Source organism: Cottoperca gobio, chromosome 2, assembly GCF_900634415.1.
Source record: "Cottoperca gobio chromosome 2, fCotGob3.1, whole genome shotgun sequence".
NCBI lineage: Eukaryota > Metazoa > Chordata > Actinopteri > Perciformes > Bovichtidae > Cottoperca > Cottoperca gobio.
The window spans coordinates 12,151,066-12,172,624 of record NC_041356.1 but is presented as its reverse complement, the minus strand read 5'-3'; the positions used below and the strand labels follow the sequence as shown (position 1 = coordinate 12,172,624).

The 21,559-nt window shown below is 40.6% G+C and overlaps 2 protein-coding genes across 5 annotated transcripts; both read right to left on the bottom strand.

Moving 5' to 3' along the window:
• Positions 1-2,491: 2,491 nt before the first annotated feature.
• Positions 2,492-6,505, bottom strand: LOC115017430 (uncharacterized). 4 transcript variants are annotated; one of them, XM_029445867.1, is made up of 4 exons: positions 6,290-6,495; positions 5,055-5,598; positions 3,632-3,673; positions 2,492-3,512 (listed from the first exon to the last, which is right to left on the bottom strand). In XM_029445867.1, exons 2-4 carry the CDS (start codon positions 5,584-5,586, stop codon positions 3,298-3,300), a joined length of 789 nt encoding a protein of 262 aa, XP_029301727.1. In that variant the 5' UTR covers positions 5,587-5,598; positions 6,290-6,495; the 3' UTR covers positions 2,492-3,297. The 4 variants fall into 4 exon arrangements, with proteins under 4 accessions (XP_029301727.1, XP_029301734.1, XP_029301743.1 ...); XM_029445874.1 differs by having other exon boundaries at positions 2,492-3,476; positions 6,290-6,483; XM_029445883.1 differs by lacking the exon at positions 6,290-6,495 and having other exon boundaries at positions 5,055-5,450; positions 5,523-5,598.
• A 1,582-nt stretch (positions 6,506-8,087) lies between these two features.
• On the bottom strand, positions 8,088-11,261 carry s100b (S100 calcium binding protein, beta (neural)). Its single transcript, XM_029445987.1, has 3 exons — positions 11,108-11,261; positions 8,886-9,048; positions 8,088-8,611 (listed from the first exon to the last, which is right to left on the bottom strand). The coding sequence occupies exons 2-3, from the start codon at positions 9,021-9,023 to the stop codon at positions 8,465-8,467; spliced, it is 285 nt and encodes a 94-aa protein (XP_029301847.1). The 5' UTR covers positions 9,024-9,048; positions 11,108-11,261; the 3' UTR covers positions 8,088-8,464.
• Positions 11,262-21,559: the final 10,298 nt, after the last annotated feature.

Here is a 21,559-nt window from a genome sequence, read left to right as displayed (position 1 = left end):
GGTTTTTAACATTTTTATGGTTAGCTGTATGTGTATTTCACACATATAGTCTTTTTCAACAACCACTATACGGCCAGCTTTACTTGTATATTTCAAGGGTACATTGTTTATGTTCAATAATAAAATAACACATTTAGCTGTGGTCAGCGCCAACAGGCGGCAAAACGATGCTAACACGCTAGCAACGGTTAGCCGCGGCTCATTTAGCATCAATCTTTTCATTAAAAACATTTAAATCTTCGTATTTTCTTACAAAACTCACCACGGGTGTTTTTTAAGAGGTCCAACTTGTGGCTAAGGAAGTCACATCTATTATAAATTCTCCCAAATAATTCATAATTCATAAATCTGTGTCCAAAAGAAAGAAGTGCGCTGTCACTTCCCGCGAGACGCAGACCCGGGGGCGGGGCTAAACGTGGATTGGCTTGCTTAGTCAGCATTTTAGATGGACAGGTGCTTTAACTAATCACACTAGTTTAAATGCTATCATGAATAATGTGCTAAATCCCAATATCCTCTTCTATTGTGACTATTTAAATTACTAATTATGAGTTTTTTAAAATTATTAATGAACTATTAATAAAACTAATAATTATTTTATTTTTAATATGAAGACTTTAGGTTTTAAGAGCATGATGTGTAACTGTAAAAAACAAAGACATAAGACATATTCTTATTTTGCTTGCAAATAACTCTTTATGCTTTCATATCATTTACAGTTATTTACATAAATCCATTAATAACCCCCAAATATCCTCTGAGATTAAAGTCACACTCCTAAATATGTGAGTTCTTGTAAATTTACCAACTCACTCTCGGAGAATATTTCAGTTATTTTTTGCTAAATGTTCTACTTTAATCTCAGAGAACATCTGAGTTTTTCTCGGTATATAACGTAGAAACTCGTGGATATTTTACAAGAAAAACCTCCAAATATTCAATAAAAAAACGAGAATATTCTCTGTGATTATAAAATCATAAATTTGCAAGAAAAAAAACAGACAAATTCTCAGAGATTAAAGTCACACTTGTACATTTTCGAGTTTATTCTCGTAAACTTTGCACTTTAATCTTGTAAATTAGTGTTTTCTCTGAATATTAAGCTCTGTCCCCCGAGATTCTTCATTTTCTTGAACTAATACGCCGTCTTTCTAATACCTAGTACTTATACTACTTTAATTCTGCTATTTTATATTATTTTAATTCTGCTATTTTATCTGCTATTTTATTTTATTTTAATTCTGCTATTTTAATTCTGCTATTTTATACTATTTTATATCATTTTAATTCTGCTATTTTATATCATTTTAATTCTGCTATTTTATACTATTTTAATTCTGCTATTTTATACTATTTTAATTCTGCTATTTTATACTATTTAATTCTGCTATTTTTATAATGGTACTTCAGACTCATTTACATCAACACTGTGATTATTGTACTGTAAATGTTCTTATTTTGTCTAATCTTGTACTAATTGTTATGTTTTTGTTGTGAAGCACTTTGGGCTGCAATTCTTGTATGAAAGGTGCTATACAAATAAAGCTTATTATTACTAATACCCAGTAGTAATACCCAGTACTAATACCCAGTACTAATACCCAGTACTAATACCCAGTAGTCCACAAAGTATCTAAACTGGTCTTTCCATTGACGAGCTACAACATTAAAAAGCTGTTACATACATGTGTTACTGATAAATATAATATCCTATAATAAAGGAACCATTCTGCTTTTTATACTTTCAGTACATTTACTTGAGTAATGGAGATTTTTAGACTGTGATATTTAGGTTACTTAATAATTTCCTTCTCTCTTAGTTGTTAAATGTTTCACTCACCTGCGACATTAAAGGCTCGTAGGATTGACTTGTATCTACGATTTGTGTGCAGTAATAATTGACGTGATCTGTGTGAATAGCTGCGTTTCCAAACATCTGTTTTTATGGACATTTTATGGAAAGTAATTCTCCATGCACATGCACATGTACATGCACATGCTGCTTTTCTCTGTTTCACATCATATTAAAGTGACAATACATTTAAACACTTGGACATTATTCACTATTTCTCACATGTTTTAGACCAAATCATTAACACACAATGAAAACGTATTAAAATATGATGTTGTGTTATAGATTAAAGTAGAATAATCTTTTATATAAAATCATTTCATGGCTCCAGATCTGCTGCTTTTCCTTTGAGTTATGTTACTAATTGTATTGTATTAGTAATAATGTTGAGATTACTGTGGGTTAGACAAACATTGTGATTACAAATGTAAAGTTATTCATTAAAACGTGCATATGTTACATATATACAGTCTTCTATAGTGTGTGTTATATGTAATTAGACCCTAAAATGCAAAGAAATATCAAATTTTCTAATGAGTGCAGTACCTACTCCTGACCACTAGATGGAGGTTAAATTCATTATGATGAAGGCGATAAAATCACAATAAAATAAATATAAATATAAAATAAATGGCTACATTGTGTCAAAAAGTGTAAACTTTATTCATATGAATATAACATTGTATACAAGTAAAAACACACTTCTTCTTTAGGATCTTTCTTTCTTGCTCTTTGGTGTTTTGGACCTCTAAAAAGCTTTTTCACTTTCTATTTGTTCATCATTTCTGTTTATTTATTAACAAAAGCAAAAGAAGCATCAGCTTGGGTTGAATTCAGGTTAGAAAATGACCAAATCTTTACACACAGATTATTCCTCACAGCTGATTCATAACCGTGTGTGTTAGTCAGAGTCGCTTAACGTATTCTAACAACCAGGGTGGGAGAATCACCAGCAGCCAGTAGATGTTTACCAGCGTCTGACAGTTTGTTCGGCTGTAAAATGATTTGTCTTTGTTTTTAAACCTGCAGAATATTGTGAGAGGATTTAAAGGATTTAAATCTGGCTTCTAATGTAACTTCAATTTATGTTTTTTATTCCATAAAAGTGTTTGAAGTTATTTAAATCACTCAGTTTGTGTCACAGCAGATTAAAGTCACAAATTTACTCAAAAAATTGAAATGCCAACATTATGAAATTGGTTTAGAAAGAAATCCATCGCATGAGGATCACGATCGTCCGATAATGTCACTGAACTAAATGAGCGGGAAGTGAAGCGTCACGTCACGTCACAGTTTCGTCTTGCAGCCATTAGGTGGCAGCAAAGTGCAAAATGTTGCGTCTTGCAGCTTTACGAGATGAGCTACTCACGAAACATGACTTCCTTCACGCGTCTCCAAGCTCTTTAGTCCCCGACAACTCAAGTCTGCATTTAAAAAGTTTCTTTTTATTCGTCGTCTTCGCTCTTCAGAGGTTCCCAGCTCCGGAGCGCCGCGTCAGAACCGGCAGACATGTCGTGCATGTCTTCTTCGTCCACCTCGTTGGTGACGTACGAGCCTTTATGTCTGGACAGACACCACAGCAGCACCGCGATGATGCAGATCAGGAGCAGCAGCGAGGTGATCCCTAAAAGTATAAATGTGCAGACAGGTTCTCCGTTTTCTGCAGAACATCAAACTCCAGCAACACACGACCATTTAAAAAAAAAGATAAATATGCTGCATGTATGAAATGTGGGATAAAAAGCTACTGGAGCATCATTAAATATAATCCGTTCTCACCTCCAATTAAGGCTGTAGAAGCTCCATTGTCCGTGTCGATGGCTGTAAAAGACATTAATTTAACTTTAAATGAAACACAATTTATTCATTTACAATCACTTATTGTAGTTTGTTGTTATTATAAGAATGTGAAGCATCGTGCAGCTTTACAAAGGTGTTCAAACAAGCAGGTCATTTGTACTTTTCAGGGTAAAGTTGGGTGTTGTTAAAACTTCTTATCTTCAAATATGGTTTCCTGTATTGAGCCACATGTAGTGTTCCTCATCATAAAGCTGGAGGAGCAACATGGCAGCAGAATCCAACCATGCATGGTATTCAAACACCCTCAGTCTATTTAAAACCTCAGTGTGAGCGACATGACGAAGCTCGAGGCTCGACTCTGCTCATAAGCTCTGAACTGCATCTACACAGCATATTCTCCAGTTTCCTGCAAACATCTAAACCTGTTCCGTCTGATAAACCCGGTGCCAAAAGGTCTTACAAATGAAATAAGAGCACATTCTTGGAACACACTGATAGTTAAGTTTACATTTTAAAAATATAAATGTCAGATAAAAGTAGTAATAAGTATTTCCCTTTTAATATATATATATATATATATATATATATATATATATATATATATATATATATAATAAATAAATACTAAAGTAAAAAGCTCTGAAGGTGTTTTCAACACACGTATCTGTGTAACGGCTCTTATCTCCGTGGCGATGGACCCTGTAGGCGTCACACTCACTCCTTCACAGGCTCCTCTCCTGACATCAGCCTGATAAGACACTCCTTGCTAAACACACACACACACACACACACACACACACACACACACACACACACACACACACACACACACACACACACACAACTTGGCAACCTGAAAGTGCTTTAAAGCTACATTCTCTGTAACCTCCAGCAGGGGGCGCCTCCTCTGGTTCCAAACAGAAGTCAGATTCTATAGAAGTTTATGAGAAAATGTTTTTTTTCTCTTGATTTATTACCTCAGTAATATTAATGCTACACACGGGACCTTTAAGTAAAAATATTTCAATACCTTCACTACCTTCATCTGACACCTGTAGTTCAAATTTAAATATTCAAGGATCAATAAGTATGTGCCTGCAGCCTGTACTGTAAAATACTAGTACTTTTACTTGAATACTTTAAGGACATTTTGCTGCTTATACTTTTCTACTTTTACTGAATACTTTGACTTTACTCTAACAGTGTTATTGCAAATGTTTAAGTAAAACTTATGAGTACTTCTCTGCTAGTTTGAACTACTTCATACACAAAAGAAAAGTTTTCGTCGTCAGTTTTCTCAATTTTTGCCTTTTGTTGGTGAAATATTGGATAATTTGACGTCTGCGATTTGACACTAATGTCTTTAATTAATTTTATTATCACATATTGTACATGTACGTACCCTTCGTCACCACCTCATTCACCACCTCGGTCATCACCTTGGTCACCACGTCATCGCTCACCATCGCCTTGGTCACCGCATGGGTCGGAACGAAACGGTTCATCGCCTCGGTCACCGCATGGGTCGGAACGAAACGGTTCACCGCATCGGTCACCGCATGGGTCGGAACGAAACGGGTCATCGCCTCGGTCACCGCATGGGTCGGAACGAAATGGGTCATCGCCTCGGTCACCGCATGGGTCGGAACGAAACGGTTCACCGCATCGGTCAGCATGAAAGGGGTCATCGCCTCGGTCACCGCATGGATCGGAACGAAACGGGTCATCACCTCGGTCACCGCATCGGTCACCGCATCGGTCACCGCATCGGTCAGCACGATAGGGGTCATCGCCATGGTCATCGCCTCGAGCGCCGCCGTCGGCGCTGCCGTCGGCGCAGCCATGGGCGCCGCCATGGGCGCCGCCATGGGCGCCGCCATGGGCGCCGCCATCGTCGGGTTTTCAGGGTAATGAATCGTGAATGAAGTAGCCATGATGTTGTCAACCTGAGCAGAACAAAATAATACATTAAACAATTTATGGAAGGCTATTATCACATTTCCATAAAAGTTAAGGAAGATTTTTATAATGAGTTTAATTTTCCTTCTCCAAAAGCAGAAGTGCAACTTATTCATAACCGTGGATTTACTTCTGTTGCAGGTTTTAAGTGTCTGCAAGATGCTCTTCCACAGACATGAACTAAAACCTTCTGGTAAAGAAAAGTTGATGTAAAGTTTGTAGGGTTGCAAGTGAATAATAAAACTATGAGTATCATCACATCAACTCGTCAGCTGCAGGATTATGTTCATTTTTACTGCATTATGGACTCGAGGGAAATGACTCAGTGTTTGTCTCAGAACTATCTCAGAGCTGCAGAGCGTTAAGTCATTTTAATCAGATTGTGTTCTACACAAACTTCCACTGCTACAGATTAATATGCACGTTTCCTCACATCTCTCTGGTCTCCTCACACTTTTATTTATTTAAGACTGTAGCAGAAGTTAATAGAACACATATGCAGCAAGATTTAGTGAGGTTGAGAGATTATTGACCGTTTACTACTAAAAACAAAGCTGATAGTTGGATCAGCAGCTTGTTCTGTAAAACACAGACACAATGCAAAGAGTAGAATATCACCAACGAAACAAAACAGACTTCAAAATGTGATTTAAAAGGTAAAAAAGGACCAAAACTCACCCGTTCTGAGAAGAAGAAGAAGAAACACAACAGAGTGAATGCTGAACAACATGCACACACAGACACACACACACACACACACACACACACACACACACACACACACACACACACACACACACACACACACGGGTGTGGTGTCAGTCCCCAGAGTTGGGATCTGTTCCCCCTCGGCCAATCACGAGGCTGACTCCTCCTCTCTGATGCTTCACAGCCTGCAGATGTCTGAAACTGTGCAGCTGACAACGCCTCTTACATCATCTCTACACACACACACACACACACACACACACACACACACACACACACACACACACACACACACACACACACACACACACACACACACACACACACACACTGTGTTAACTAATGTGGATCTTCACTCATGTTTAGCTTGGTTGTTCCTGGAGTTATTCCCTGTGTTAGTGTTTTCCTACATTTCCCAGAATGCCTCAAAACAACCAGAGAAGAGTGTCAAAGGCATTGTTTTAATATGTGGCTGTGTTACGATGGATTTGTCCCCAGCTGCGTCACAACTCTCGGAGGACGTACCCGTGTAGGCCAAACTGAAACTTGTATTTCAACACAGGAAGTGGAGAGAACGATGATCTTCAGGAACACGTGTGCAGACGATTAAACATCAACACACAGTAAGAAATGTGCCACAGATCCACAGTCTGCACAACATTAGGATCTGGTATCTCGTCACTAAAAACAATACATGACCGACGTTTCATGGTTCATCTTCTTCTTCTATAAATACAGTAATTTATATTCGTGTTTCCTTTTTCTCTAGCCCACAATAAATCTCAAACTCAGAGTCACACACAGATCATTTATTTCATTTCACCGACATCCAAACAAACATTTCAAATCCATCAGACGACTGTTAAAACATTTGTATAGCTATAGTATCGTTGGCTTTAGTGCGGCTACTACATCAGAACACTTTGTTGTTATTTTAGCAGCCAGCTGGACATTTGAACTTAAATAATTGTCCCTAAATATGAAGAAATAAACTAAAACAACATGTAGAATAGACAAACTTACTCAAAATGATAGTTTTCTACCAAACTGGCAGCGTACATAAAAAGATGCAAATCACGTACAATGTTTGATAGTCAACTAGATTTCTTTTTATTTTGTTGATCACCTCTAAAACTCACGAGCCATTTTCAATCTTTTACGAGCCAACGACCAATTCAGTCGTCAACAAGGTTTGTTAAACGCAGGCGCCTCGAAGTAGTTGATAAAAAAGCTTCTTCTTCGATGTTCTGGCCCCTTAAATGTGTACAATCTCAAAAGCATGATTGGAGGCTGCTTGACTAAATAAACCAGCCACAATCTAAGTTTAAAAAGCGCCTTTAGATGGTTGTTATGTGAAGCACAGACACACGTACCAGCCAGCTTATCAACTTTACTAAGAACCTTTATTATCCACTGGTGGTTTGCAGGACTTGGGAGCCACAGTGGGTAGAAATACGCAACATCTAGAAAACACCGGTTTTATTTATAGGATTGGTTTGGGAATTATGTTAAAGTGGCTATAAAGAAGTACAGAAACATGGCCAAGACCTGCAGCTAACGAGATCTAGATATCAGCCTTCAGCCTGGTCTTCTATGTCTGGTCTTCTATGTCTGGTCTTCTATGTCTGGTCTTCTATGTCTGGTCTTCTATGTCTGGTCTTCTATGTCTGGTCTTCTATGTCTGGTCTTCTATGTCTGGTCTTCTATGTCTGCAGTCTGGTCTTCTATGTCTGGTCTTCTATGTCTGGTCTTCTATGTCTGCAGCCTGGTCTTCTATGTCTGGTCTTCTATGTCTGGTCTTCTATGTCTGCAGTCTGGTCTTCTATGTCTGGTCTTCTATGTCTGGTCTTCTATGTCTGCAGCCTGGTCCCTTTGTTTGGTTTAAAGGCCTAATTGAGGGTGCAGTGTAGTTGCTGGACATTTAGAGCAACAGTGTTGCCTGTTTGCAGCCAGCAGCCGATCCACAGCGTGTTTTGGCTGCTGGCTGCGTTTGTGTCCCCCCCCTCTGCACCGCCCTACAGCCTGTCAGTTGCTAGGCTTCTTCTTCTTCTTCTTCTTCTTCTTCTTCTTCTTCTTCTTCTTCTTCTTCTTCTTCTTCTTCTTCTTATTCTTCTTCTTCTTTATAATTTACTGTAGCTCCCCTCTTTACTCGTCCTCGTGCTCGAAGAAGCCGTGGCAACAGACGGTAACTATGGAGATGAATGTCATGAACTCCTGGAAGTCGCACTCGGCGTCGCCGTCGTTGTCCAGGCTCTCCATCAGGCTGTCGAGGGCGGCCTGGTCCTTCACGTGCTGCAGGGCGACCACGACAAAGTTCAGTTCAGGTCATTTCACACCAACATCTTTGGATTGAATCACCATATCGAATTCTCTTCGTTCCAGAAGTCTGAAGTTCAACATTTACTCAGCTGGTGTACTTAATGTAAGTACCTTTACTCTAAGACTTGCATGTCACTGCACTTTATACTTCTACTCACTACATTTGGGACTATTCTGCATAATGAGTACTTTTATTATAATACTTTAAAAGCCTACTTTTACTTAAGTAACAGTTACTGTCTCTCACCCCCATCAGATCTGGCAGCTCGTCGTGCAGCAGATCCTTCAGCTCGCTCTTCTTCAGTTTGTGTTTGTCGCCCTCTCGTTCTGAATACTTCTGAAACACCGCGAAGATGGTCGCCATCGAGGTCTCCAGGTCGGTCATTGTCGTCTGGATTTTCTCCTTTTCACTAGAAAGAGTTTGAGAATAAATGAGAATGTGTAGATTGTACATGTACATATTAAACACTTGTAATATAAAGTTGTGTTGATGTGAGTCATGAAGTGGGGAAGCTTCATGATATCTGTTAGTTACATGTATGACTCTGTTCACCTGTAGTGTGTACAACATGTATGACTCTGTTCACCTGTAGTGTGTACAACATGTATGACCCTGTTCACCTGTAGTGTGTACAACATGTATGACTCTGTTCACCTGTAGTGTGTACAACATGTATGACTCTGTTCACCTGTAGTGTGTACAACATGTATGACCCTGTTCACCTGTAGTGTGTACAACATGTATGACCCTGTTCACCTGTAGTGTGTACAACATGTATGACCCTGTTCACCTGTAGTGTGTACAACATGTATGACCCTGTTCACCTGTAGTGTGTACAACATGTATGACTCTGTTCACCTGTAGTGTGTACAACATGTATGACTCTGTTCACCTGTAGTGTGTACAACATGTATGACTCTGTTCACCTGTAGTGTGTACAACATGTATGACTCTGTTCACCTGTAGTGTGTACAACATGTATGACCCTGTTCACCTGTAGTGTGTACAACATGTATGACTCTGTTCACCTGTAGTGTGTACAACATGTATGACTCTGTTCACCTGTAGTGTGTACAACATGTATGACTCTGTTCACCTGTAGTGTGTACAACATGTATGACTCTGTTCACCTGTAGTGTGTACAACATGTATGACTCTGTTCACCTGTAGTGTGTACAACATGTATGACCCTGTTCACCTGTAGTGTGTACAACATGTATGACCCTGTTCACCTGTAGTGTGTACAACATGTATGACCCTGTTCACCTGTAGTGTGTACAACATGTATGACCCTGTTCACCTGTAGTGTGTACAACATGTATGACCCTGTTCACCTGTAGTGTGTACAACATGTATGACCCTGTTCACCTGTAGTGTGTACAACATGTATGACTCTGTTCACCTGTAGTGTGTACAACATGTATGACTCTGTTCACCTGTAGTGTGTACAACATGTATGACTCTGTTCACCTGTAGGTGTACAACATGTATGACTCTGTTCACCTGTAGTGTGTACAACATGTATGACTCTGTTCACCTGTAGTGTGTACAACATGTATGACCCTGTTCACCTGTAGTGTGTACAACATGTATGACCCTGTTCACCTGTAGTGTGTACAACATGTATGACTGTTCACCTGTAGTGTGTACAACATGTATGACCCTGTTCACCTGTAGTGTGTACAACATGTATGACTCTGTTCACCTGTAGTGTGTACAACATGTATGACCCTGTTCACCTGTAGTGTGTACAACATGTATGACTCTGTTCACCTGTAGTGTGTACAACATGTTTGACCCTGTTCACCTGTAGTGTGTACAACATGTATGACCCTGTTCACCTGTAGTGTGTACAACATGTATGACTCTGTTCACCTGTAGTGTGTACAACATGTATGACCCTGTTCACCTGTAGTGTGTACAACATGTATGACTGTTCACCTGTAGTGTGTACAACATGTATGACCCTGTTCACCTGTAGTGTGTACAACATGTATGACTCTGTTCACCTGTAGTGTGTACAACATGTATGAATGTTACAATACATATCTTTAAAGGAGCTTTTCTCTAAAGAAGCTTTTTCTCCCACTCTTCAGCAGAAGTCTCCACTTCAGTAGCACTTACATACACCAAACTTTCCACTTTCATTCCTCTCTATATTCTGAAGCTTTGTGCAGAGGGCTTTGTTCACATGTCACTCACAGCTCATGTTATACACGCTACACTCACTACATGCAGGAGATGCACAGAGTTCTGTGTGTTGACAGGAGTTAGTGATTTATGGAGTGATACAAAGACAGATCCAGAATCTGTACAAACCTTTGACGACAACATGAAGCCATATTTAAAAAGATAAAGCCTTTTTTGCATATTTAAAAAGGTTTACACTAATCACCTGTACTGTCTCAGTTTTCACATTTGTTACTCGTGTTGTTAAGTCTTGAAATGAAAAGTACGGACGAGCTTACCTCAGGCTGAGTTCAGGCAGACGTGTGTTGGAGTCCGCAGGGTGGAGGCTGAGGATGGACAGCAGCCTTTATACTGCGGAGTGGAGGGTGCAGCGCTGAGGTCATCCTCACGGCTGACCAATCGCATGTGTGCCCCTCCCCTCACTCCACCGCAGCCCTGATGACTCTTAACGTCCGTCTGATATTGTAAAAACTTCTTTATAAGACGACCACACTTCCCACGACTCCCACTGAAGTCGTGGGACAACATTGGGTTCGATATGAGGATTATGAAACTTGCAGGAAAGGCGAAGAACATATTAAAGTTTGCATCGTATCACGGGGCAACTTATCTGAGTTTATTTTAAGTACCCAGAGGTCACACATAAACCCAACATAAATAACTAAATGATATTTAATTGACAGAAGAGGAAGCAATGCTTAACACTAGTTTTAAAAATAGTCTTTTCTTTCATTTTATGTCCTAGAATTGTTGTATTTTCAGCAGTTAACTTCACAAAACATGGGAAAGAAAGTAACTTTACTGCTCGAATCACTAAGCGAATATGAAGGCAGTTGAATTAGCAGCAAACTACTGCAAGATGTAGTTAAACCACAAGTTTAATATGAAGTTCACCACAACACTGTAAAACCAAACCCAGGAGCTTTTTGTCTGTGACTTGATCTCTTCTCAAGTTCTGCACTTAAGTAACATTTTAAACTTTTTACTCCACTACATTTATTTTGAAAGCTTTAAAGATGTTTCATGCAGATGTGACGAGAAGTTCTTAAAATGATCTTTATTTTGCAGTGTCTCAGGATAAATGATCTTTGCAGTTGAGATGTATTTACAAAACCCTGCCAAACTCTTTCTGGACGAACTGGGAACCAAACGTCTCATCGTGCAGCGTGTCTCTGAGCTCAGAGCTTCTGCTGCAGGACAAAGGGCCGTTTCAGAGGAAGCTGATGGCCGTGCATGTTAATGAAGACGTTCCTTTCTCTGCTGAAGTTGGCCAGACGTGTGCCCTCCGCAGCCTGAAGAGAGCTCACACACACACACACACACACACACACACACACACACACACACACACACACACACACACACACACACACACACTACATCTGCTGCAGCCAAATAAGCAGAAGCTGAGATGTCTCCATGCCAGGTTTCACTTTAGTGCTGTAAACAAACTCTTCTGGGGAAACAGATGTAGTTCAGGGTTATCAGCTCGTGTCTAAAGCTTCCTACTACAGCCTTTATCTCAGGAAGTGTCTGCTGAATACTGTATGTAAGTCATACCAGTCAGAAATGTGATTAAGTCGTAATTTCAAGGCAATATTTTATACATTTTTATTATTTCTGTGTAGAAGAAATTGTGTTAGTGGTAAATACAGTTGTTTATGTCATCATAAACATAAACAGAAGTGTCACACTTACATGTTGAGCACACATCAAACATAAAGGAGATTAAAAATGTTGCACAATTGGATAAAAATCCCGTGAGAAACACTGGACTGTGTGCACAGGAAGCAAGGCTGAATTTCAAAATAAAATACTGAACATTTCCATAATGAACTTGAAATGAATCTTTTGGTGTTTTCAGGAGTTCAACATAATATCCGAGCAGGTACACGTGATGTGAATAATGCACACGGCGTGCAGATCTCCCCACATGACTTCCTGCAGCGCCCTCCCTGACCCCTGACCTCCGACCTCTCTTTGTGGGTCCAGTCGGAACATGATGAACTGCGTCTTTGTCCCGGTGATAAACACACTGCTCACGCGGACGACTACAAACAGACTCATTGTTGTTCAAACACTGAAACTCTGTGCGGCCAAAGATCCTGAAACATCTTTCATTTGTCTTCGTCTGTCAGTCGGACGTTTGGTTCGTCTGCTTGATATGCGTCGGAGTGAAACCTCATTAATTTAGTGTATAAAGGTCAAAAACATCTTAATTTGACTTATAAAGCAGAATTTCTTTGTTATAATTTCAGAGTAGTATCTTATATATTTGTAAAAGGTTCCATTTTTATTATTTTTGCTATTTATTTTGGTGTAGAAGAAAAGGGTTTGAAAGTGTCAAAATTATAACTTTTAAAGTAGAATATTATTATTATTAAGTAAATATTACGACTTATTAAGTCTTCATTTTGACATAGTGTCTTATATTAGTGAGGTAGTAAAGTAAATAAATATTAGGAATTATATAGATAAATAAAGTCGTATTTGTTTAATATCACTAACTTTTATTCTTTTCTCTTTAAATATGTTTTGAAGACGTTTTATGTTCTATAAATATGGATTTATTTGGTGTATTTATTTTTTAGTGTTGGATGGAAATTGTATTTAATTTCTTTTCCAACTGTAACAATAAAGAAATGATTGAATGTTATATTTGAAGTCGCTGATAATAAAAAACATTTACATAATGAAATAAGTTTCATTAAACTTGACAACAATATTAAAAACAAAAGTCACAGCGCAGACAGATTCTACACTTCAGCGCTCGTCTGTCCGCCTCTCTTTCTTCTTCTGTTGTTTCTCTCTCAGCGTTGTTCTGTCTCCCGGGAGACGGCGTCCTCAAACGGCCCAGGCGTCCTCAGAGATGAGCTGTCGCCGTGGCAACCGGTCAGCACCTTCCCGCTGGGCTGGTGCCAGACTGCTGAGTCACACACACACACACACACACACACACACACACACACACACACACACACACACACACACACACTGTTTTTATTGCTTGTTTTCCAAGACGTTGTCAGATTACTGTGACCTCTGACCTTTGACTTTCTCATAATTCATGCTATCAAGCATTGCATTCAAAATCTACTTTTGTTTTTTTTTACTTTGAGTACATGCAGCAGCTGCACTTATAACATGCGTGCTGTTGCAGGCAGTGTGCACACAATGGGGACGTACTCCCTCTTACTGTGCAAAGGATTGTGGGTCAGAATAGCCAGAGAAGCATGCTGCAAAATGTGACCGGGTGCAGAAGGACATCCTGGTCCTTTTGGCATACTTCTTTTGACAAACTATGTATGTTATAAATAGTATAGATAAGTCTCTGTGGGAGGAAAAACTAAAAAGTAACATGTAATTCCTATAATTCACCACGAGGGGGCAGCAGTGTGTCACGCACAACCTCATCTCAGATCTATAATCTATAATAATCAAAGTAACAAAACACATTTTTCATGCCTTCAAATCGTCATTATTTCTCCAGTGAATCAGTATTATCAGATTTGATCAAATAATCACAGCTTTAACTTTACAATAACAAAGTATTGTGTTTTTATGTCTCCGCCTTCAAGTTTGTGTTGTTCTTGTTATGTGTTTCTACAAACATCAGGGTCAAAAGTGTATCTGTTGATTCTTTGTTAAAGCTGTCATCGATCGGTTGCATTGATTCCTTTAGGACTCATTTATCAGCAGTCTAGACAGAGAAGTACAGAAAGTACTGCTTTAATGTCTCCTTCACTGATAGATGACGATCACGTTGAAACCTTTAAGTTCGCAAATGTTGAACCACGTGGTAAAGAACTGCTCCTGTCTGCAGCCTTGGCGCTGACATTACGCCTGGAGGTATCATGGCGCCCGCCCTGGCAGGCGTTTCCCTCCACTGGATTACTTCTTGGCATCGTGTGTCTGTGCCTGGCTGCCGATCACAGCGTAATCTGGACAGATCCTCGATCTGTCAAATCCCATCTGGCTCCTTTGGTTGTTCACTGCAGCGGTGGACAATAAAGCTGGATGGTACAAAGAAGGGAAGTGTTTTGTGGAGGGTCAGGGCCGCTGTGAGTGTTATTGTGCAGGGTATTACCCTGAGTTATGGCTGCAATCAAGACACTCAGGTGCTTTGTGAAGGTCGGCGGCTTGTCGCCTGGAGCTCTGAGGAGAGGATTTTCTTTCTTGCTGTCTCCTCTTCAACACACTCTCCTCACAAAAAGATTCATCTTCACAAGTTATTGTGTTTCTGATTCACCCTTTCAAATCACATTTTTATTAAACCAGAAAGAAACTGTCAGGGTTAGGGTTATTACCTCGAGTTAGGTGTTCAGCAGCCACCAACCACCGGCTCAATTTCCATATAACTTAGAACACTGAGCCGAGGAAGAACTCATCACATTTTGGGGTTGATCGGAATCATGGAGTCAAATTCATAGTGAAAATACATCTTTAAAAGAAGGATGAAACGCTTCACCTGTAGCTTTATGAAGAGAAGTTTAATACGTTAAACTGGATTCAGACGTATGGGTGGAGCTGAGGTATGACCAAGCAAACACAAAACAAGCACACCTGAAGAGTCGGTAAGAATCTCTTTATTGACTCTTCACGCACAACTACATAACTATAAACTATAAAGTACTATAAAGTACCATTTCTGCTTTCTGCTGTTGATGTCACAGAATAAAAATACAAAGATCGTATAAAATGTGTCTCAGACTGACAGTTCAAACACAAAGGTTCGTCCAGAACATACTCCAGTATGCAGATGATATTAGATTCTACTTCACAGACTTCACAAACATTTTTGCCGGCACATCGAGCCACTGTGGCAGATTTTAACCCCCGCCCTCTCACTGTGACCTCGGACGTGCCGGCGTGCAGCTGCAGAGTGGCCATCTCATGTCGCATCTTCCCCTCCCTAATCCCATAATCCTCTCCTGCCTGCCTCCACTCTCACCCCCACGCCCACAGTCCCACCGATCGGATTAGAGGCTCCTGGATCAGAGCTACACACACACATACACACACACACACACACACACGCACGCCTACCTGATGGCCTACATTTCTACTTCCTCGTTCCAGTGTGGGCTAATTGGACTGACGGGAAACGAGAAAATAAACTGCTTTACAGAACCGACTGCGTACAACATCACACACTACAGTGAATCTACCTGCTGACTTCACGTGTTCACAAACAATCCACAAAACTCTTAAGACTGTATTTTATGATTAAGTCCAAATATATCCTAACAAAAGGAATAAATCTGCCTGCAAAGTTATTATTTTCATCTTGTTTTCTACGAATAAGTAAATAAATAAACAGTTTTTTCAGCAGATGCTGATCTGAGATGCACGACATGCAAATCATTCTGCGTTTAACTTGACGTCAGAGCCAGCTGGTTAAGTGAATCAGGAAGCGTCATATTTGACGAAAAGCTCGTCAGCGCCTGATTTATCCGTCCTCGTACCAGATGAGCTCTTCAGGTCCAAGACGAACGTGTCTGAGCTGAAGTGAGCAGAAGAGTTTGACTTCAGGTCGAGATGTTCAAAGAAAAGGTTTGAGGACAGCTGATGAAACTTAGAAAACCATTTCCTCCGTTAATATCAAGAGGAAAAAGGTCTTGATGGACAGTTTCAAACAAACCTCAAATTAGATATGTTTCCTTGTCATAACGTGGTGCCTACATTACCCACAATGCAACGCAGGTGTGCTCTGCTAGTAGCAGCTAATGAAGCCAACGGGCTCCAGAGGTCTGGTTTCTTCTCTCTAACTCCACACCTCCAGATCTCTTTTCAAACTTGTAGTCTTCAAGTGAACGTATCAGACCTCCTGGAGCGATAAATTACTTTTCTCACACATGCAGTCATGATGTGTCTGGAATCAGAAGAGTGCTCTCCCCACCAGCCTCTCAGCAGGACGCAGCGTCGCAGGTGATACAGTCCTGCAGCTACAGGTACCTTGATACACTTACCTTAAAGACATGAATAAAGTTATATTGAACTGAGCTGCAACTTCTGTCCGCTTGCCTGTTTATATTATGAAACTGCTTCCAGATCCAGATAGTTTTTAGTTTATTCAAGTGAAATTCAGGGAACTGAAACTAAAACTAAGGAAACTACATTCACTTTCTAATTTCCTGTGCTCATCTCAATCAGAACACAATCTCTGCCCATCTCTCCGTGTGTCATGTCCGCACTAAACCAAAGGCAGAAAGTCATTTCATGCAGCACTGAAGACATTTTCGGCCTCTTCGTGTTTTTGACAGTCTTGTCGGGAGCGGCCAGCGTGACAGCGACCACACAGCTAATCTTCCCACCGAAACCTCCCCCGCACACAGAAACAGCTCCTGTCAACCACAACACCATATGGTGAACGCTAAGCTGCCGTCAGGTCATAACAGCAACGCTTCAAACTCAGAGAGGCCCGACTTCTGCAGCCGTCACCAGGGATTACTGATGACAAACTGCACTTCATCGGATACATTACACGAGGCGAAGAGGTAATCCTGCTTCTGAGACGATCCTGAGCACCTTTAATATTTAGCCCCACATTTAAATATGTCAGTGCAGTGCAGTTCATTATAAAATAATAAAACAGAATGTAAATGCACCACATGTGTGTGTGTGCACAATCTGCATCTGATTTATTGCTTTTATCAATATAACAGATTTTAAATGAAACATCTCAGAAGATTAATGTGCAGCTTTTATTCTCTCTCGACGACTAACATTGATATGAGGCTGAATATGAGGACAGGAAGTGATGTCATGATGTGTCACGTGGATGTATCGCTGACCTTTCAGCAACAGGAAGCGCCCTCCGTCCTGTGATGTGAGCCGCGGCGGCGAGGACTTCAAACAAACGAGAGAGCTCATTATGATAATAGGAACCTGCCGGGGAGCTTTTACAACAAGCTTATAAACGACTTGATTAACCCGCCTGTCAGTCACGCAGCCGGCCGTAAGCCACTTTGAAATCCTGAGAGTGAAATGAGAATCACAGCGTCGGCAGAAACAGCTTGATGAAGAAACCGAGCGAACGCCGAGGAAAGCATCTTAACAAGTGTTTTAACAAGTGACACAGAATACGAACCACAGCGAAGACACCAGGCTTCAATTTAATCTTCATGTTCCGAAACCTTTACAATGTTCATAAATATGCAAGTGTTGTGCATTAATACTAAAAACAAACAAACAACTAAATAAAAAAATTAAATAGTGTCTCTTTGTAGTCACTTTGTGTCTCTTTGTAGTCACTTTGTGTCTCTTTGTAGTCACTTTGTGTCTCTTTGTAGTCACTTTGTGTCTCTTTGTAGTCACTTTGTGTCTCTTTGTAGTCATGTTGTGTCTCTTTGTAGTCACTTTGTGTCTCTTTGTAGTCACTTTGTGTCTCTTTGTAGTCACTTTGTGTCTCTTTGTAGTCACTTTGTGTCTCTTTGTGGTCTTTTTGTGTCTCTTTGTGGTCATTTTGTGTCTCTTTTTGGTCATTTTGTGTCTCTTTTTGGTCATTTTGCCAGCTCGCTCGCTCTGTGTACACGTTGTTCGTTCCAGAGGTGAAACAACCATTTAACCTTTTTACGCAGCTCTAATTCTCATCTGGCTTTCCAATGTGTTTCCATGCTTCACCAGCTCACCCAGTTAAATGAGATTTAAACGACTCAGGAGGCCTCCACACCCTCTCCGGTTGTAACAGCCATGCATACTCACACAGGCTGATCAACATTACGTCCCGTGGTTACATGAAAGTGACCGTAAAGCTGATGTCTCCTCGGCAGCTCCATCAATCACGCTGATAATTATGATGGACGGGGAGGAGCTCGGGCAAATGAAGGCCGAATAACATTTAGCCGAGCACAGTGAGGAGGTGTGAGATTAATGGAGATAAAAGTGAGTGATGAAGGTGAGAGTGCAGCTTTCTAACATCAGTAAATCATGATTACATTACCAGAGAGGCGTCGGGGTAAGTTCTGTAAACACAGGAGACCTTCAGCATCTGAAGTATTCAGATCCTTTAACACCGTGAAGATACTCCACTACAAGAAAGGTCCTGCATTCAAAACCTTACTTAAAAGCACTTTAAGTAAAAGTATTTATTGTGCATTTGCTATTATATATAATGTTTCTGGATTAATGTTAATATCAAGTAAATACGTTACATTTATTTTATGGAAAACAATGTGTTTATTCAATTATTGGCCAAAAACTCCCCCCAAAAGACGATAAACTGTGGAAAAATGTATAAATGCAGAGCTGTATCCATCTATCAAATGTATTAAACTCATCTGAAAGGACCGTTCACAAGGTTATCTTGAAATTTGAATTGAGTGAGCAATAAATGGCTGGATCAACAACAGACGTCCCTCGCTTCCATCGCTCTGTTGATCTTCCTGTATCTCGTGTCCTTGAGTGAAACTCTAAATCCCTTCCTGCTCGCTGTCTGTAAGTTTCTCAGGATAAGAGCAGCAGAAGATGAACGCTGCAGAGCTGATGTTGGTGCCGAGGATCCAGGCGGTGAAATGGTAATCATTTACTAACCGGGGATTTGAGGATTTAAGGATTTGAAGGCCGCCCTTCAGGAAGCGGCATCGTTGGGTTTCTTTGAACCTTAAATCGCAGATTGAAGTAAAACCTGCTCTTTATTTGCAAACGGATCAGCAGCATGAATAAAATACCAACAAGATATAGAAAGAAGACCTGGAAACAAAAGAAATAATCAGTTTTTCCTGCAACTGACCATTGACCGAACCTGCAGAGGATTACTGCGGTGATTTATGTTTTGCATGAACGCAAATGTTTTACATTAAACATCAGGAATTAACACTAAATCCTAAAAATGCTGCCTCAGGACAGAAGAGGCTGCAGATTTCAGGTGTGTGTTTGCCTGAAGATACAGACAGCTAATCCGTGGACTGTTCCTGCTGCTACAACTGAGAAGATGATGAATAAGTCATTTCCTGTGAACAGGTTGTGCAGCCTCGAGTGTGGAGATGTAGTGAACGGACAGATGGAGGTGAGAGAAGAGGAAATGGGCTGGGGAGAAGAGGATGGAGAACACTGGAGGAAGACGGCTCTTAGCAATCTCTACGTTTCCTGCAACTTTATACTGAACAGTTTCATCCTGCAGACCTTTGAGCATCGCTCCATAATGCAGATTAATGCGACTTCATCGTACTTTACAACTGATTCTCAGCACATTATTTTAGGTTTTACTGCATTTGCATTCAGGCGGCATCTGAAACCAAATTCCTGGCGTCTCTTCCCATAACCAACCTGGCTGACAAGCAAACGCTGGGTTATTCTGATGCAAAGCGAGCCGGGCTGATAGCGAGGGTCCTTGATAAAGCAGTGAATAGAAGGGGGTCCTTTTCAGATCCCACGGTTCCCATTCAGCCCAGAAGAATAGACGCGTCAAATCCAGTCTGAGCCTCGAATAAGAGCTGAACTTCAGGGCAGCAACGGCCGCGCTGAGTGAGTCGTGTTCCTCAGAAAACATTTAGCTCTTTATACAAACCCCCCCCCGCTTCTTTCCTCAGGAGGCGTCTGCATTTCAGACTTTAGGGTTATCTCTTTGTCTTAAGCAGTTTCTATTCTTAAAATGTGCTTAATGTGCACGTGTTAAAAAGCTCTTGTGAGATTCTATCAAATGCAAATATGAAGCTTGTTGCAGGAAGACGAGAGAAATGTTGATATTTGTACACAAGAGACACAACACTGGAAAAGTAAACATCTTCTTCTGTGGTGATTTTAAAATCCCCGTCGACTCACGTCAGGATTACAACTTATATATTTACTTTATACTTTAACAATGAATCAACTAATCAGCAATACAAGCCGTGCATTGGTTGTGACCCTTGAACGTCTGCAGAGACTTTGATTGGAAGCTTTTCTTCCTGAGCGGATGGAGTTTGAATAAGAATATACTTTCATGCTAAAGATGGAGGACATGTCTTCAAGTGGAGCAGATAAGAAAACAAGAAAGTGGCTTTCAGAGGAAGTACATCCATAAAACAAATGTACAAACAAAGATGTAACATGAATAATGATGCAGGAAGCGGTTCAGTCTGCTGAGCTGCAGGCTTCTCGTCATGTGAAATAAATGAAAATGAGAAATCCTTTTCTAATCGTGCAGGTCCAAGGTGACCCCGGACCGCTGAATGGATCCCTGGCCTGATCTCCAGTCACTCCATAAGTCGCCTCGCAGATATCCATCATACCCCCCCCCCGGCCCCTGACAGTGCAGAATGAGAAAGCATGTGGAGGTCAGATAAATCACCACGCTCTCACTTTTGTGAAGCTGCTGTAGCATTCATCATGCGCTCTGTGGACAAAGAGAAAGGTAGAGAAAGGTAGAGAATCTGATGTTTTCCAAAACCCTTTTGGGATGTGATTGAACCGTCTGAGTCCTGCACAGAAGCATGAGCTGAATAAGATGAGAACTCGTGAATTAACGACAAAAAGCCTGAGGAAAGAAGCCGCTTCGTGTTGGTTGACTGCAGACTTTTGAGAGCATATACTAAAAATAAAATAAAATGCAGGAAAAGAGATGAAAATGAGTTCTGATGAGGCGTAGCGGCACGGGCTCCGGGTGTCTTTGAGTGATTGAGTAGGATGCATTTTAATCACCGCTGTAGAAGGGCGGGCTCGTCTTCAGGCGCAGCTGAGGGGAGCAGGTCTGCAGCAGGTGTTGCACTGAGGAGACGCTCAGCTGTGCAGAGGTGTGAACGTCTTTTATA

Excerpts from the sequence above, each read along its gene's own strand:
- LOC115017430 (XM_029445867.1), bottom strand. The coding sequence starts at position 5,586 with ATGGCTACTTCATTCACGATTCATTACCCTGAAAACCCGACGATGGCG. Across the intron at positions 3,674-5,054 it reads GAATGAGGTGGTGACGAAGG|CCATCGACACGGACAATGGA; the intron begins GTACGTACATGT and ends TGTCTTTTACAG. Across the intron at positions 3,513-3,631 it reads TTCTACAGCCTTAATTGGAG|AAAACGGAGAACCTGTCTGC; the intron begins GTGAGAACGGAT and ends GATGTTCTGCAG.
- s100b (XM_029445987.1), bottom strand. The coding sequence starts at position 9,023 with ATGACCGACCTGGAGACCTCGATGGCGACCATCTTCGCGGTGTTTCAG. Across the intron at positions 8,612-8,885 it reads AGCTGCCAGATCTGATGGGG|CACGTGAAGGACCAGGCCGC; the intron begins GTGAGAGACAGT and ends GTCGCCCTGCAG.